This window comes from Coregonus lavaretus (genome assembly GCF_964263955.1).
Source record: "Coregonus lavaretus genome assembly, contig: HAP1_SCAFFOLD_818, whole genome shotgun sequence".
NCBI classification, from domain to species: domain Eukaryota; kingdom Metazoa; phylum Chordata; class Actinopteri; order Salmoniformes; family Salmonidae; genus Coregonus; species Coregonus lavaretus.
The window spans coordinates 156,142-174,241 of NW_028165477.1; the positions used below are offsets into that span (position 1 = coordinate 156,142).

The 18,100-nt window shown below is 44.9% G+C and overlaps 2 protein-coding genes across 2 annotated transcripts in view; both read left to right on the top strand.

Moving 5' to 3' along the window:
- LOC311115808 (disintegrin and metalloproteinase domain-containing protein 12-like) overlaps positions 1 to 2,802 on the top strand; it is a gene marked incomplete at both ends in the record, with an annotated part of 41,995 nt that extends 39,193 nt beyond the window's left edge. The window contains 2 exons of the mRNA XM_084190936.1: positions 2,162 to 2,487; positions 2,733 to 2,802. Of these exons, the coding sequence (XP_084047062.1) occupies positions 2,162 to 2,487; positions 2,733 to 2,802 (396 nt within the window). The remainder of the gene's footprint in view (positions 1 to 2,161; positions 2,488 to 2,732) is intronic.
- Positions 2,803 to 14,624: 11,822 nt separating this feature from the next.
- LOC311115812 (putative pre-mRNA-splicing factor ATP-dependent RNA helicase DHX32) overlaps positions 14,625 to 18,100 on the top strand; it is a 30,215-nt gene continuing 26,739 nt past the window's right edge. The window contains exon 1 of the mRNA XM_084190941.1: positions 14,625 to 15,395. Coding sequence (XP_084047067.1) covers positions 15,111 to 15,395 — 285 coding nt within the window. The 5' untranslated portion in view covers positions 14,625 to 15,110. The remainder of the gene's footprint in view (positions 15,396 to 18,100) is intronic.

Sequence of the window (18,100 nt, forward strand, 5' to 3'; positions counted from 1 at the left end):
AGCTGGGGGGCCGTTTAGCCAGGGCTGTGGGCGGTCTATGGGGGTCTTCATCTGACTTACTGTGGTATTCAGTAAAGGGGCTGTCTGTGTCCGTCCCAGTGGAAAACTGGTTGATAATTCGTCTTTTGAGCCCGTTTTTTGCTGTTTAAAAGACATCGTGAAAAGCGTAATTTGACCCAGTTTTGCCCACTGGGGTCTAACTCAGTAACAGGATGAATCATTGTGCTGTACAGTTACCGCTGAACTCACAGTCACAGTTTTATGTCTGGATTTCATCAGACACCTTCAGACATGCACTTTTTTGTATTTGCCTGGATTCAATTTAGTCTTCCATGTGATACTGTAGCCTGCATTTTGGATCGTGCTCCAATCTTCCCTCCTGGCACGATGATTACTGGCTGCTATTGTTTTAGATTAGTAGCTGTTCAACAGTAGCCTTCATAGAGAAATAACCTTTGGGATGTACTAGTTTCCCCCTCCTCACACAGCTCGTGGCATAGCGGAACCAAAGTGGGAAACATAACCACTTTACAATCACTTGATGGATGGTAGCATTAACGAAATCCCTCAAAAGGTCACAAAAGTTTTTGAGGGCATAGACTTTCAAAGAAACCTCTAAAAAAAATAAAACTTGTGAAACTTGTGATATTCCGATTAGACAAGAGCGACAGCCCTGCTGTAGCCAGCCAACTTCACTCTAGGGCTTTTGACATTACTGACTCCTGTAGCTTAGTTGGTAGAGAATGGCGCTTGCAACGCCAGGGTTGTGGGTTCGATTCCTACGGGGGGGCCAGTATGAAAAATGTATGCACTAACTGTAAGTCGCTCTGGATAAGAGCGTCTGCTAAATGACTTAAAAATCTAAATCTGAGCAGAACCGAGACAAACTGAGCTGGTACTGTATGGTACTTTATGATACTGTATGGTACTGTATGGTATGTTATTGGATGGTACTGTATGGTACTGTATGATACTCTATGATACTGTATGGTACTGTATGGTACTGTATGGTACGGCAGGTAGCTTAGTGGTTAAGAGCGTTGTGCCAGTAACCGAAAGGTCGCTGGTTCTAATCCCCGAGCCGACTAGGTGAAAAATCTGTCGATGTGCCCTTAAGCAAGGCACTTAAACCTAATTGCCCTAAATGACTAAAATGTTACTGTATGATACTGTATGGTACTGTATGGTACTATATGGTACTGTATGGTACTGTATGATACTGTATGATACTGTATGGTACTATATGGTACTGTATGATACTGTATGGTACTATATGGTACTGTATGGTACTGTATGATACTGTATGATACTGTATGATACTGTATGGTACTATATGGTACTGTATTGAGTATCTAAACATTCTTTCCTTCTGAGATGTTTGAGGGGGATTCTCTCCAGGACCAGTTAGAGAAACTGTGTGTGTGTGTGTGCGCGAGTGTGTTGAGTGTGTGCGTGCGATTGGTTATGGTGTGTGTGTGTGTGTGTGTGTGTCTGTGTGTCTGTCTAAGTGAGTGTGTGTGAGTGTGTTGAGTGTGTGTGTGCGATTGGTTATGGTGTGTGTGTGTGTGTCTGTCTGTGTGTGTGTGTGTGTGTCTGTCTGTCTGTCTAAGTGTGTGTGAATATGGAACATCTGTATAGTAGGTAACAGCCAGACGTTAATCATGATGTCATCCTTCTACAGTAGATTAGTAACACATGATGGATCTTCATCACGTGCCCTCTGGGTCTTAAATGGCACCCTATTCCCTTGATAGTGCACTACTTTTGACCAGGGCCCGTAGGGAATAGGGTGCCATTTTGGACGCATATATGCTGTCTGTCTGTCTGGGGAGGGAGGGAGGGCTGCCATGGTGACCGAGGGATGGTGATGATGCAATAGTTCAGGCAGACAGAGCTCAGATGAGGACTGGGGTAAATTTAGCTGGCTTTGATCGCCCCCTGGTGGTGTGTGTGAGTCAATACTTTCTTCTGAGTCACTACTGATCCCATCAGCTTTCAGTTCAGATTAAGTTTTGAACAATCAGCATGACTTAATACTACTATACAAATCTTCCAGTTGGGACAATAAAGAGTTGGCTTGATTGCTTGATAGACTGATTCATTCATTCATTGATTGTTGATTGATTGATTGATTGATTGTCGGTGTGTCTGTCTTTAATAGGAGTTGGAGATGCCTAGTCCACCCCAGAAGCCCCTACCTGCCAACCCCCTGTGCAGGAATACCCAGAAGCCCCTACCTGCCGACCCCCTGGGCAGGAATACCCAGAAGCCTCTACCTGCCGACCCCCTGGGCAGGAATACCCAGAAGCCTTTACCTGCAGAACCCCTGGGCAGGAATACCCAGAAGCCTTTGCCTGCTAACCCTAACCGTAACTCCCCCGGAAGGAGTGGTGGTCTGATTCGTAGCCCCACTGCCGTCGGTGTCCCCATCCCTGTACCTGTCCCCGGTGCCCCCAGGCTGCTGAGACCTGTCCCACACCACAACAGGTGAGTCCCAGACACTCTGGACAACACCCAGCATTAGATCAATCAACTTAAAGTCTCGCTTGACAGACTGTTACTAGCTGGGCAAGGAAGATTTTGGCCAAGCTAGATTTTGTTCAGCGTTCTGAGATGAATCAATTGCAGTAATGCCAAGACTAAGTTTTCTAACCATTCACTTATGAATTTCTGGACATGATACTTAACATGCACTTTTAACATCTATCTCCCTTTCCCCCCCCCCCCTCCAGATCTGTTCCTAAGCAACCCCCAACACTACCTAAGCCTCGTATGATCGTTCACGCCAAGTTCAGCAGCTGAGAGCAGCTGGACTAAACTGAAGGGAATAAAAGGACGTCCTTTCTGTAAGACGATAAAGACATTTCATTTGCACTATGAAACTCTAAAAACCTTCAGATGTGGTGTCTCTTGAGTTTTGAATAAGGGGGACGGACCGTTGGGCGGTCTGCGTGTCAGCGAGTCAGTCTCCGATGGTGCTCTGATGTTAAAGAGGTGCTATAGGTCTGAGCTCAGGTACATGTTTTTAACGTTTTGTGTATTTATTAATTAGTTACCACACAGTGCACTGTGCCAGACACTTGGGATTTCATTTGTAGTCTTTGTTTATTTTGTATTTTTCTACTGTTAGCCATTTGATTTCAATCGTGGGGATATTTGAACCTGTTTTGATGGACAGGGAGCAAGGGGGAAAAGTCCAACTAAAACAAAGCGTGTCTCTGGAGATCTGTGAAGTTGTAAAACCTCTAACTTCAATGAACTGTTACTGAGAACAAAGAGAAAGACGACTACCAACATCAGATAGGGAGACTCTGTCTGCACTATTGGTTGACGGACTTGGGATGCGTATGACGCCACCTGTTGGAAGATAATGGCCTCACCCGGTAAATCCCGCCGCAGGTCTCCCTCCATCCAGTATCCAGCCAGCTGTTGGAAGATAACGGCCTCACCAGGTCTCCCTCCATCCAGTATCCAGCCAGCTGTTGGAAGATAACGGCCTCACCAGGTCTCCCTCCATCCAGTATCCAGCCAGCTGTTGGAAGATAACGGCCTCACCAGGTCTTCCTCCAGCCAGTATCCAGCCAGCTGTTTCTCCCTCTGTGACTGTACTTTGTGTGCACTGATGCTTAGAGACTGAGCCCTGAGGAACACCAATAACAACCTTACACCAACCGTACACCAACCTAACACAAACCTTACACCAACTTTACACCAACCTTACACCAACCGTACATCAACTTTACACCAACCTTACACCAACCTTACACCAACTTTACACCAACCTTACACAAACCTTACACCAACTTTACACCAACCTAACACCAACCTTACACCAATATTTCACCAACTATACACCAAGCTTACACCAACTATACACCAACCTTACACCAACCTTACACCAACCATACAACAACCTTATACTCAGCAGACGACCCAAGAGTTATCTCAACACACCCACAGGCACTACATATGTAAACACTACATAGCGCTACATAAACACTACATAGCACTACATAAACACTACATAGCACTACATAAACACTACATAGCACTACATAAACACTACATAGCACTACATAAACACTACATAGCACTACATAAACACTACATAGCACTACATAAACACTACATAGCACTACATAAACACTACATAGCACTACATAAACACTACATAGCACTACATAAACACTTGATTGTGGGATTGTGGCACACCGTCAGTCGGACGTAGGGTTACCTAAAAAAGAAAGGACAACAGGTGGTAATTGGAATTGAACAATACGGTTAATATGCAAAACAGAAACCTCTTAAGGAGGTGGAAAACCATTAATTTGCCAATGGGGAAGTAATTCATGAGCTGTTTGTACCTGGTGAAAGAAGGTTTAGAGGTCGTTTAGCTTCCTTTACCCTGATTGGTGTATCACCACTGAGACATCCACAATCCCCCAACACTGACACTCAACTCTCTTGGCTGATTACTGTTTATTGTGCCCCAGCAGGCCCCACGTTCGGTAGCAAAACGTTGTCGAATGTTGCAAATAGAAATGCCACAAATAGAGCTGATGTCATTCCTTATTCTACCTGTCAGAGAGAGGGGTGTTTGTTCTACGTAGCATATTTCTATCTGAACGTTACAAAACGTTGCGTCCTGCTGAACGCGCCCCTGTTTATAATTTGCCATTGTGCCAATGTTAGCCTGATTAAACCAGATTGAGTTATGTTCTCAAATGTTGAGTGGCTATACTGAGGTGTTGTTAATTCAGTTATTACACAGTTATTACACAAGTCCTGATGTTATTACACAGTCTGGATGCGTCTTAGTCCTGTCTTTTATGTAAAAACACAACAACACTCAGAAGATATGAGGTGATTATTTTCCTACATTATTTTATGGTTTTTATTACAGTGTGAAGGCTGTAATTGTTGACAGTATTGTTCAAACTTTTCATTCATACTGTTCAATTTTATTTTAAGCACACACATCTTGTTCTCAAAATATCTAGATCAAAAACAGATATGTTTTGTTATGTCTATCTAGTATTTCATTTCTTGGCTTTTGGAGGCAGACATCCATAGTTTCATAATCAGTTATTTTTACTATGACATTCTATTGTGTTGCACTAGATTTTTAAATCCTTACTTTGCTGTTTGAAAGCCTTGTTGCCATGTATCTGTAGTCACAGCAGTATTACTGTCCCGTGTCCTACCTGTAGTCACAGCAGTATTACTGTCCCGTGTCCTCCCTGTAGTCACAGCAGTATTACTGTCCCGTGTCCTACCTGTAGTCACAGCAGTATTACTGTCCCGTGTCCTACCTGTAGTCACAGCAGTATTACTGTCCCGTGTCCTACCTGTAGTCACAGCAGTACTACTGTCCCGTGTCCTACCTGTAGTCACAGCAGTATTACTGTCCCGTGTCCTACCTGTAGTCACAGCAGTACTACTGTCCCGTGTCCTACCTGTAGTCACAGCAGTATTACTGTCCCGTGTCCTACCTGTAGTCACAGCAGTATTACTGTCCCGTGTCCTACCTGTAGTCACAGCAGTATTACTGTCCGGTGTCCTACCTGTAGTCACAGCAGTATTACTGTCCCGTGTCCTACCTGTAGTCACAGCAGTATTACTGTCCCGTGTCCTACCTGTACGTTCTGTTTGAAAGGTCCTTTTTGTCTGTGTTACATGTAAACACAACACGTTATCATGTGACAGATCGCTTTTGGTCAGATCATTATTTGATACATCAAATGTAAAGACACACTTTAGTGTCAGTGTCAATACACTTTAGTGTCTATGTCAATACACACAAACTTTTGAACACTTGAGCAGTATCAGTAAAATACTTTTTTTAAACACTGAAGTGGTCTTGTTTTTTTTTTGCCTATTATAACATTCTTACTAATGTTCTCCATTGACTGCTATTTGTATTTGTATTTACTATGGATCCCCATTAGTTCCTGCCAAGGCAGCAGCTACTATTCCTGGGGTCCAGCAAAATTAAGGCAGTTCATACAATTTTAAAAACATTCACAGATTTCACAACACACTGTGTGCCCTCGGGCCCCTACTCCACCACTACATGTTTTACAGTTTAGTAGACGCTCTTATCCAGAGCGACTTACAGTTAGTGAGTGCATACATTTTTCATACTGGCACCCCGTGGGAATCGAACCCACAACCCTGGCGTTGCAAGCGCCATGCTCTACCAACTGAGCTACAGGAGGCCTACAGTACAAAATCCATGTGTACGTGTGTGTATAGTGCGTATGTTATCGTGTGTGTGTGTGTGCATGTGTCTGTGCCTATGTTTGTGTTGCTTCACAGTCCCCGCTGTTCTATAACGTGTTTTTTTATCTGTTTGTTAAATCTAATTTTACTACTTGCATCAGTTACTTGATGTGGAATAGAGTTCCATGTAGTCATGGCTCTATGTAGTATCGTCTGTTCTGGACTTGGGGACTGTGAAGAGACCTCTGGTGGCATGTCTTGTGCGGTATGCATGGGTGTCCAAGCTGTGTGCCAGTAGTTCAAACAGACAGCTCGGTGCATTCAACATGTCAATACCTCTCACAAATACAAGTAGTGATGAAGTCAATCTCTCCTCCACTTTGAGCCAGGGGAGATTGACATGCATATGATTAATATTAGCTCTCTGTGTACATCCAAGGGCCAGCTGTGCTGCCCTGTTCTGAGCCAATTGCAATTTTCCTAAGTCCTTTTTTGTGGCACCTGACCACACTACTGAACAGTAGTCCAGTTGTGACAAAACTAGGGCCTGTAGGACCTGCCTTGTTGATAGTGCTGTTAAGAAGGTAGAGCAGTGCTTTATTATGGACAGACTTCTCCCCATCTTAGCTACTGTTGTATCAATATGTTTTGACCATGACAGTTTACAATCCAGGGTTACTCCAAGCAGTTTAGTTACCTCAACTTGCTCAAAGTTTAGGTTTATGGTTTAGTGAATGATTTGTCCCAAATACAATGCTTTTAGTTTTACATTTTCATTTACATTTTCGGCATTTAGCAGACGCTCTTATCCAGAGCGACTTACAAATTGGTGCATTCACCTTTTGATAACCAGTGGGACAACCACTTTACAATATATCAACAACAACAAAAAATGGGGGGGGGGGGTAGAAGGATTACTTTTATCCTATCCCAGGTATTCCTTAGAGGTGTGGTTTCAAGTGTCTCCGGAAGGTGGTGAGTGACTCCACTGTCCTGGCGTCGTGAGGGAGCTTGTTCCACCATTGGGGTGCCAGAGCAGCGAACAGTTTTGACTGGGCTGAGCGGGAACTGTCCTTCCGCAGAGGTAGGGGGGCCAGCAGGCCAGAGGTGGATGAACGCAATGCCCTCGTTTGGGTGTAGGGACTGATCAGAGCCTGAAGGTACGGAGGTGCCGTTCCCCTCACAGCTCCGTAGGCAAGCACCATGGTCTTGTAGCAGATGCGGGCTTCAACTGGAAGCCAGTGGAGTGTGCGTAGGAGCGGGCTGACATGAGAGAACTTGGGAAGGTTGAACACCAGACGGGCTGCAACGTTCTGGATGAGTTGTAGGGGTTTAATGGCACAGGCAGGGAGCCCAGCCAACAGTGAGTTGCAGTAATCCAGATGGGAGATGACAAGTGCCTGGATTAGGACCTGTGCCGCTTCCTGTGTAAGGTAGGGTCGTACTCTGCGAATGTTGTAGAGCATGAACCTACAGGATCGGGTCACTGCTTTGATGTTAGCGGAGAACGACAGGGTGTTGTCCAGGGTCACGCCAAGGTTCTTTGCACTCTGGGAGGAGGACACAACAGAGTTGTCAACCGTGATGGAGAGATCATGGAGCGGGCAGTCCTTCCCCGGGAGGAAGAGCAGCTCCGTCTTGCCGAGGTTCAGCTTGAGGTGGTGATCCGTCATCCACACTGATATGTCTGCCAGACATGCAGAGATGCAATTCGCCACCTGGTTATCAGAAGGGGGAAATGAGAAGATTAATTGTGTGTCATCTGCGTAGCAATGATAGGAGAGACAATGTGAGGATATGACAGAGCCAAGTGACTTGGTGTATAGAGAGAATAGGAGAGGGCCTAGAACTGAGCCCTGGGGGACACCAGTGGTGAGAGCACGTGGTGCGGAGACAGATTCTTGTCACGCCACCTGGTAGGAGCGACCTGTGAGGTAGGACGCAATCCAAGAGTGAGCCGCGCCGGAGATGCCCAACTCGGAGAGGGTGGAGAGGAGGATCTGATGGTTCACAGTATCAAAGGCAGCAGATAGGTCTAGAAGGATGAGAGCAGAGGAGAGAGAGTTAGCTTTAGCAGTGCGGAGAGCCTCCGTGACACAGAGAAGAGCAGTCTCAGTTGAATGACCAGTCTTGAAACCTGACTGGTTTGGATCAAGAAGGTAATTCTGAGAGAGATAGCAAGAGAGTTGGCTAAAGACGGCACGCTCAAGAGTTTTGGAGAGAAAAGAAAGAAGGGATACTGGTCTGTAGTTGTTGACATCGGAGGGATCGAGTGTAGGTATTTTGAGAAGGGGTGCAACTCTCGCTCTCTTGAAGACGGAAGGGACATAGCCAGTGGTCAAGGATGAGTTGATGAGCGAGGTGAGGTAAGGGAGAAGGTCTCTGGAAATGGTCTGGAGAAGAGAGGAGAGGATAGGGTCAAGCGGGATTTCATCTGGAGAGAGAGGGGAGAAAGAAGTCAAAGCATAGGGTAGGGCAGTGTGAGCAGGACCAGCTGTGTCATTTGACTTAATAAATGAGGATCGGATGTCGTCAACCTTCTTTTCAAAATGGTTGACGAAGTCATCCACAGAGAGGGAGGAGGGAGGGGGAGGAGGAGGTGGCAAATAGCTTCCTAGGGTTAGAGGCAGAGGCTTGAAATTTAGAGTGGTATAAAGTGGCTTTAGCAGCAGAAACAGAGGAAGAAAATGTAGAGAGGAGGGAGTGAAAAGATGACAGGTCGGCAGGGAGTCTAGTTCTCCTCCATTTCCGCTTGGCTGCCCGGAGCCCTGTTCTGTGAGCTCGCAATGAGTTGTCAAGCCACGGAGCAGGAGTGGAGGACCGAGCCGGCCGGGAGGATAGGGGACATAGAGAGTCAAAAGATGCAGAAAGGGAGGAGAGGAGGGTTGAGGAGGCAGAATCAGGAGATTGGAGGGAGAAGGATTGAGCAGAGGGATGAGATGATAGGATGGAAGAGGAGAGAGTAGCGGGAGAGAGAGAATGTCCACTTGGGAGAGATGAGGATTCCTGTGCCACCGCCCCGCTGACCAGATGCTTTCGGGGTATGCGAGAACACATGGTCAGACGAGGAGAAAGCAGTAGGAGTAGCAGTGTTTTCTGTGGTAATCCATGTTTCCATCAGCGCCAAGAAGTCGAGGGACTGGAGGGTAGCATAGGCTGAGATGAACTCTGCCTTGTTGGCCGCAGAACGGCAGTTCCAGAGGCTGCCGGAGACCTGGAACTCCACATGGGTCGTGCGTGCAGGGACCACCAGGTTAGAGAGGCAGCAGCCACGCGGTGTGAGGCATTTGTATAGCCTGTGCAGAGAGGAGAGAACAGGGATAGACAGACACATAGTTGACAGGCTACAGAAAAGGCTACACTAATGCAAAGGAGATCGGAATGAAATTAACTAAACATCTGGGGAAACGAGGCCTCCCTCACTAACCTTTCACTGAAACACTCAAATACAACTCTTCCAACTTCCACTTTAGAAATTATAATTGCTGTAATCTACAGTAGTTCAATGTTTCCAGGAATAGACTAACTTAGTTAATTCAGCTAGCTAACTTGGTACAGTATTCTTCTGTGAAAACCGCCCAGGGCACCGTATCCTATGACGCCATAGCTAACTAGCATGCTAGCATCCAATAACACACGGTTTAGCACCAATACACGGTTACAACAAACTACCAATGGATCATTCATGTCCATGTCTAGTTCCTTTCATAACGCAGAAGTAATTAAACGTTGGCTAGCTAGCACAAAGTCAGTCATGCTAGCTACACAAGTGGACTACACATCTCGAATGTTCAGAAAGTGAAGCTTACGTTGCAAAATTCTCATTGACTAAAATGATACAGTACTGCTAGCTGGTAATGTTGGCTAGCTAGCAGTGGCTAATGTGTTGACTGTTTGAAAATGTAGCTGGCTAGCTAACCTCGATAGTTTCTCTATACTACACCTTTGTCTTTGATACCAAGACAACTATGTAGCTAGCTAACTTTACACTAATCAAATCGTTCCGTTGAAATGTATTTAGTTGCTACAGTACTGCTAGCTGGTATAGTTGGCTAGCTAGCAGTGGCTGCGGTGTTGCTACCCGCTAGCTAGCTAGCTTTAATGGTCCAGGTAGTGGGTTAACTAGCTAGCCTCGTGCTTCACCGGGCTCAGTCGAATACACTACAATACTTACCTACAATAACTACCTGGATAAACTACCTACAATACCTAACTACAATACCTACCTACAATCTAAATGCATGGTTTAAGCTTTACTCAACACATATAGGACTAACTTATTCCTTGCCACCCATTCTGAAACTAATTGCAACTCTTTGTTAAGTGTTGCAATCATTTCAGTCGCTGTAGTAGCTGACATGTATAGTGTTGAGTCATCCGCATACATAGACACTCTGGCTTTACTCAAAGCCAGTGCCATGTCATTAGTAAAGATTGAAAAAAGTAATGGGCCTAGACAGCTGCCCTGGGGAATTCCTGATTCTACCTGGATTATGTTGGAGAGGCTTCCATTAAAGAACACCCTCTGTGTTCTGTTAGACAGGTAACTCTGTATCCACATTATAGCAGGGGGTGTAAAGCCATAACACATATGTTTTTCCAGCAGCAGACTATGATTGATAATGTCAAAAGTTGCACTGAAGTCTAACAAAACAACCCCCACAATATTTTTATCATCAGTTTCTCTCAGCCAATAATCAGTAATTTGTATAAGTGCTGTGCTTGTTGAATGTCCTTCTCTATAAGCATTCTGAAAGTTTGTTGTCAATTTGTTTACTGTAAAATAGTATTGGATCTGGTCAAACACTATTTTTTCCTATAGTTTACTAAGGGTTGGTAACAGGCTAATTGGTCGGCTATTTGAGCCAGTAAAGGGGGCTTTACTATTCTTGGGTAGCGGAATTACTTTTTCTTATGGCAAATAGGAGTGGCAATATCGTCCGCTATTATCCTCAGTATTTTCCATCCAAGTTGTCAGACCGCAGTGGCTTGTCATTGTTAATAGACAACAATAATTGTTTCACCTCTTCCACACTCACTTTACGGATGGGATTACAACGCTTGTCTTTCATAATTTGGTCAGATATACTTGGATGTGTAGTTTAGCAATTGTTGCTGGCATGTCATGCCTATATTTGCTAATCTTGCCAATGGAAAAATCATCAAAGTAGTTGGCAATATCAGTTGGTTTTGTGACGAATGAGCCATCTGATTCAATGAATGATGGAGCTGAGTTTGCCTTTTTCCCAAAATGTCATTTAAGCTGCTCCAAAGCTTTTTACTATCATTCTTTATGTCATTTATCTTTGTTTCATAGTGTAGTTTCTTCTTCTTTTCATTCAGTTTAGTCACATGATTTCTCAATTTGCAATACGTTTGCCAATCGGTTGTGCAGCCAGACTTATTTGCCATTCCTTATGCCTCATCCCTCTCAACCATACCATATTTCAATTCCTCATCAATCCACGGGGATTTAACCGTTTTTACAGTCATTTTCTTAATGGGTGCTTGCTTATTAGTAACTGGGATAAGCAATTTCATAAATATGTCAAGTGCAGTGTCTGTTTGCCCCTCATTACACACCACGGAACAACATATATTCTTTACATCAACAACATAGGAATCACTACAAAACGTATTGTATGACCTCTTATACACTATATTAGGCCCAGCCTTTGGAGCTTTGGTTTCCCTAGATATGGCTCCTATATTGCTTTTGCCTCCTCTTCCCCTCCAACAGAGGGATGATGCTCTGAAACAAAACTACATCATTCATTTTGAGACACTTAACAAATTGTAAAACAGTCTAAAGCGTTAGAAAGATTGAATATATGAATACAGAGTTAGTAGTTACCTTTCTTTCAAAAGCTTTAGCCAATTCTGTGGCACCTGATCCAAACTCGTTTTTTGAGACATCGATCTGCTCCATTCTCTAACAGCAGTATGACAAAGTCTTCATAGTTGTTCAGGACAGCACTCTGAATGTCAGACGGACATCACATCTCTTTATGACTGTTGTTATAGTGAAGTCAGCTACAGTACAGACAGACATCACATCTCTTTATGACTGTTGTTGTAGTGAAGTCAGCTACAGTACAGACATCACATCTCTTTATGACTGTTGTTGTAGTGAAGTCAGCTACAGTACAGACATCACATCTCTTTATGACTATTGTTGTTGTGAAGTCAGCTACAGTACAGACAGACTTCACATCTCTTTATGACTGTTGTTGTAGTGAAGTCAGCTACAGTACAGACAGACTTCACATCTCTTTATGACTGTTGTTGTAGTGAAGTCAGCTACAGTACAGACAGACTTCACATCTCTTTATGACTGTTGTTGTAGTGAAGTCAGCTACAGTACAGACAGACATCACATCTCTTTATGACTGTTGTTGTAGTGAAGTCAGCTACAGTACAGACATCACATCTCTTCATGACTGTTGTTGTAGTGAAGTCAGCTACAGTACAGACATCACATCTCTTTATGACTGTTGTTGTAGTGAAGTCAGCAACAGTACAGACATCACATCTCTTCATGACTGTTGTTGTAGTGAAGTCAGCTACAGTACAGACATCACATCTCTTTATGACTGTTGTTGTAGTGAAGTCAGCTACAGTACAGACATCACATCTCTTTATGACTGTTGTTGTAGTGAAGTCAGCTACAGTACAGACAGACATCACATCTCTTTATGACTGTTGTTGTAGTGAAGTCAGCTACAGTACAGACAGACATCACATCTCTTTATGACTGTTGTTGTAGTGAAGTCAGCTACAGTACAGACAGACATCACATCTCTTTATGACTGTTGTTGTAGTGAAGTCAGCTACAGTACAGACAGACATCACATCTCTTTATGACTGTTGTTATAGTGAAGTCAGCTACAGTACAGACAGACATCACATCTCTTTATGACTGTTGTTGTAGTGAAGTCAGCTACAGTACAGACAGACATCACATCTCTTTATGACTGTTGTTACATTTACATTTACATTTTAGTCATTTAGCAGACGCTCTTATCCAGAGCGACTTACAGTTAGTGAATACATTGCTTCTTCTTTTTTTTATACTGGCCCCCCGTGGGAATCAAACCCACAACCCTGGCGTTGCAAACGCCATGCTCTATCAACTGAGCTACATCCCTGCCGGCCATTCCCTCCCCTACCCTGGACGACGCTGGGCCAATTGTGCGCCGCCCATGAGACATCACATCGCTAGCTCCTCTTAACAGTGTCCTGATGAGAGAGAACATTTTCTGTGCCAGGCGAAATCGCGCATCATTTGCTCATTGTCATGGATGTCTCCACAACACCTTAAACAAATGCAAATGCGCCTCTTTGCTGTTATTATAGCTGCACTGATTGACCTGACTGTGTTAGCCATAGTTGTGTAGCTAGCTAGCAAGCAAGGGAGAAGAGCGTTGCCCGCATGACAACGGAACATTTAGAAAGAGCGACTGGGTCGCGTCCATAGATATTGAACAAAAAGACTTAACAACTGGGTCGCGTCTCTGGCAACCTAACCCTATATTCTCATTGAGGGATGAAATGGTAGCCTATGAATATATTTATCAAAGTAAAGTTTTTTATTTAATTGGTAACCCGTTGTAGAAAAGCAATGGTATTTTGTGCAAAACTACTTTTTTGGCTCTGCCTTGTAACTATGACCGCAGCACAGCCGTGTACAATTGCTTTATTCTACAACGGGTTTTGTCAAAACAAGCATTGTGATTGGTTGAGATGCGTTCTAAGCCATACAACAACAACAACAACAACAAATACGTAGCACGGGTAAACCTATGACGCAAAAATGGGCATGTTGTTGTCGGTTCCATCTGAGAAATCCCTGCGAATCCATTGTCCCATCAGCCCAGCCAGCCAATTCATTCACTTGATCTCCACTGTAAAAAGGCATCTAGACTTTTAATTCAACCTTGTTTCTATGGTTGGAATGGAACGGTATCAGACATATCAAAACCACATTTGACTCTGTTCCTATAATTCCAGCCATTACAATTACAAACGAGGGCATTGCGTTCATCCACCTCTGGCCTGCTGGCCCCCCCTACCTCTGCGGAATGCACAGTTCCCGCTCAGCCCAGTCAAAACTGTTCGCTGCTCTGGCACCCCAATGGTGGAACAAGCTCCCCCACGACGCTAGGACAGCGGAGTCACTGACCACCTTCCGGAGACACTTGAAACCCCACCTCTTTAAGGAATACCTGGGATAGGATAAAGTAATCCTTGTACCCCCCCCCCTTACCCCAAATCCCCCCAAAAATAAAAAATATATATATATTGTAAAGTGGTTATCCCACTGGCTATAAGGTGAATGCACCAATTTGTAAGTCGCTCTGGATAAGAGCGTCTGCTAAATGACGTAAATGTAAACGTAAATGTACAATGAGCCTGTCCTCCTGTAGCTCATTCCACCAGCCTCCACTGGTGCACACCCCCCTCTCCCTGTCAATTTGATTCCATTATTAGAAGACGGTTATTCGCCTGCAGTAGGCCTAGTGGTCACGTTATCACATTCAGTCTTGTTTCATGTGACTCGTGGAGCCTATGCAAATCAACACACGTGACACGTCTGACGATTGAAACACGATTGACAGCCAAGGAGCGGTAATAGACTTTTAATCTGAAATCATACGAACAAAATACTGAAGCTGCATGTTGTTTGTCCTGAAATTTCACATTTGTCAACAAAACATAACGGAAAGCTGTTTGGATCATACTTTGAACTCCAAGTCAACGTTGGGATTGTTAAACGGATTATTCTGTGTCGGGTGAGTTCGTTTTTTGGATAAGCGGTTCTCTATGCCTTTTGATTATAACTGTTGCCAACTGTTGTTGCGCTCTCGACGGGATCCTCTATCATTGCCATGACAGATAGATCAGCCATGTCGGAGCGGGACACTCATTTGATGGAGAAAGAGATTTGTTCTGATTCGGAAGCTGCTGACTGTCTGGAAGAAGCTTTTGTCTTCGGAGAGGATCTGGAACTGAACCAATTTGATGGATTGCCCTTCTCCTCTCGCTATTATAAACTACTGCAAGAGAGAAAGATTCTACCCGTTTGGAAAGCTAGAGGGGAATTTTTGGATATCCTGGTGAACAATCAACTTGTTATAGTATCCGGTACAACAAAAACTGGGATGAGTACACAGGTGAGTTTGGAATGGATGAGTGTTCAGATCTCAAATGTGAATTCCAATATTAAAGAATAGGTCTCAACAATATTTTCCCTTTGATTCCCGATACAGTATCAAGTATTTATATATTTATGTATTTTTGTTGCAAATTTCATAATTTATATAGTAGCATACAGTCCATGCATGACATGTAGAAGACATCTTCCGTGGAAGACGTGGTCCTCTGTAGCTCAATTGGTAGAGCATGGCGCTTGTAATGCCAGGGTAGTGGGTTCGATCCCCGGGACCACCCATACGTAAAAATGTATGCGCACATGACTGTACATCGCTTTGGATAAAAGCGTCTGCTAAATGGCATATTATTATTACATTTAATGTTCATCGCAACAATGAGGCCATACGTTAAACATTTAGTTCCATACAAAGCATGTAAGCTACTTTATAGTCTGCCACCTAGACCTTTCATGTCCTGCTATGAACTTTTTCAGATAATCTCATCCACATAATATAATTCCTTACACTGGAGTTGTTCCATACAGGGTAGTACAGAGTGTTATTGAATCAAATGCGAGATAAATAAAGTATAAACTTCTGCCAGGATCTTGTCGTAAAGTGTCAAATGCCATCTGGCTGCAGTGGGAAGGCCAGTCTCTATTGAGATCCTTTATAAATATCACTCCAGCCTGCAGGGAACCTGATATTAATACCATTAGCTATGTCTTCATCCCAAATGGCACCCTATTCCCTACATAGTGCACTACTTTAGACCAGAGAATGGCACCCTATTCCCTACATAGTGCACTACTTTTGTCCTGGACACATAGGTTCTGGTCATAAGTAGTGCACTACACAGGGAATATGATGCTATTTCTTAGAGCCTGAAACTGCACATACAACTTTAGATATTACTCTGCTTGCTTTACTGCAGAATCCACTAGCCTGGTCCCAGATCTGTTGGCGCTTTTGCCTACTCCATTGCTATTGTCAAGCCATGGCAAGAGGGCAGAAGCAGACGGGGCATCCAGGCTAAGAATCCACTCCATTGTATGATGACTGAGATCATTACTGACGTTTTTTTGGGCTGACACTGGGCTTAATATGACCCAATACCAGTAAATACTCAGATTGCATTAGTCATGTATGCATCAGTTAGCAGTTGACATCCCCAACCTAACTCAGTTGTCCGTTGAGTCTAGGAACAGATAGGAGTATTGAATAGCCTCTCCCTCTAACTGTAATCCGATTTGAGATGTTTTCGAGCAGAAATATGAGCACATGGTTTATGACAAAAATGTAATATGGAAGATGGCTATTCATTCCAGGGGTTGTGCACTTTGCTGTGTCTCTGTTTGGGCCAGAGATGTTTTAACAAAAATCCACTGGAACTTGGAAGAACCTAGATGACAACTTCCATAGGAACTCTTTCCCGCAGTGCTGCCAAAAAACAGAGTCCTAGAACTACAAGTATAAACCTCAGAAAGGATTGTTGGCGTTTTTGCCTGTGTGCTACACAGGGAATGTCCCTAGGTACAGAATGACACTGATTATGGCTAAATTGATTCTATGGCTATGAATGTCCCCTACCCACAGTCACATTCACAGAGACAGAGCCAGACAGGGAGTGATTCTATGGCTATGAATGTCCCCTACCCACGGTCACATTCACAGAGACAGAGCCAGACAGGGAGTGATTCTATGGCTATGAATGTCCCCTACCCACAGTCACATTCACAGAGACAGAGCCAGACAGGGAGTGATTCTATGGCTATGAATGTCCCCTACCCACAGTCACATTCACAGAGACAAAGCCAGACAGGGAGTGACAGTGTGAAGCTAACTGTGAAAGTCTCCCAGCTCAGCCAGCAGATGCTGTTCAGTTGTGTCCTCACAGTGAGAGCCCTGCCAGGCTTTAGTACAGCAGGTCAGACTGACAGGCTGACAGGCTGATAGTAACAATAGGACTTACCCTGAATAACATGGGTCTTAAAGCTCTCCCTCCCTCTCCCTCCCTCTCCCTCCCTCCCTCCCTCCCTCCCTCCCTCCCTCCCTCCCTCCCTCCCTCCCTCCCTCCCTCTCCCCCTCTCCCTCCCTCCCTCCCTCCCTCCCCCTCCCTCCCTCTCCCTCCCTCCCTCCCTCCCTCCCTCCCTCCCTCCCTCCCTCCCTCCCTCCCTCCCTCCCCCTCCCCCTCCCTCCCTCCCTCCCTCCCTCCCCCTCCCTCCCTCCCTCCCTCTCCCCCTCTCCCTCCCTCCCTCCCTCCCTCCCTCTCCTTCCCTCCCTCCCTCTCCGCCTCTCCCTCCATCCCTCCCTCTCCCCCTCTCCCTCCCTCCCCTCCCTCCCCCTGTACCTCCCCCTCCCTCCATCCCTCCCTCTCCCCCTGTACCTCCCTCCCTCCCTCCCTCCCTCCCTCTCCCTCCCTCCCTCCCTCCCTCTCCCCCTCTCCCTCCCTCCATCCCTCTCCCCCTCTCCCTCCCCCCTCTCCCCCTGTACCTCCCTCTATCCCTCCCTCCATCTGGCCTCCCGCTGTTAAGCACTGATCCTCTGGAGCTGTCACTTGCTGCCACAGCAGTTTAGCATGATATAACAAAATTAGTAGGCGCTGGTCCCTGTCACTAGTGTTATCACTGTCTCCATGTTGTTTACACTGTCTCCATGTTGTTGACACTGTTTCCATGTTGTTGTTGACACTCTCTCCATGTTGTTGACACTGTCGCCTTGTTGTT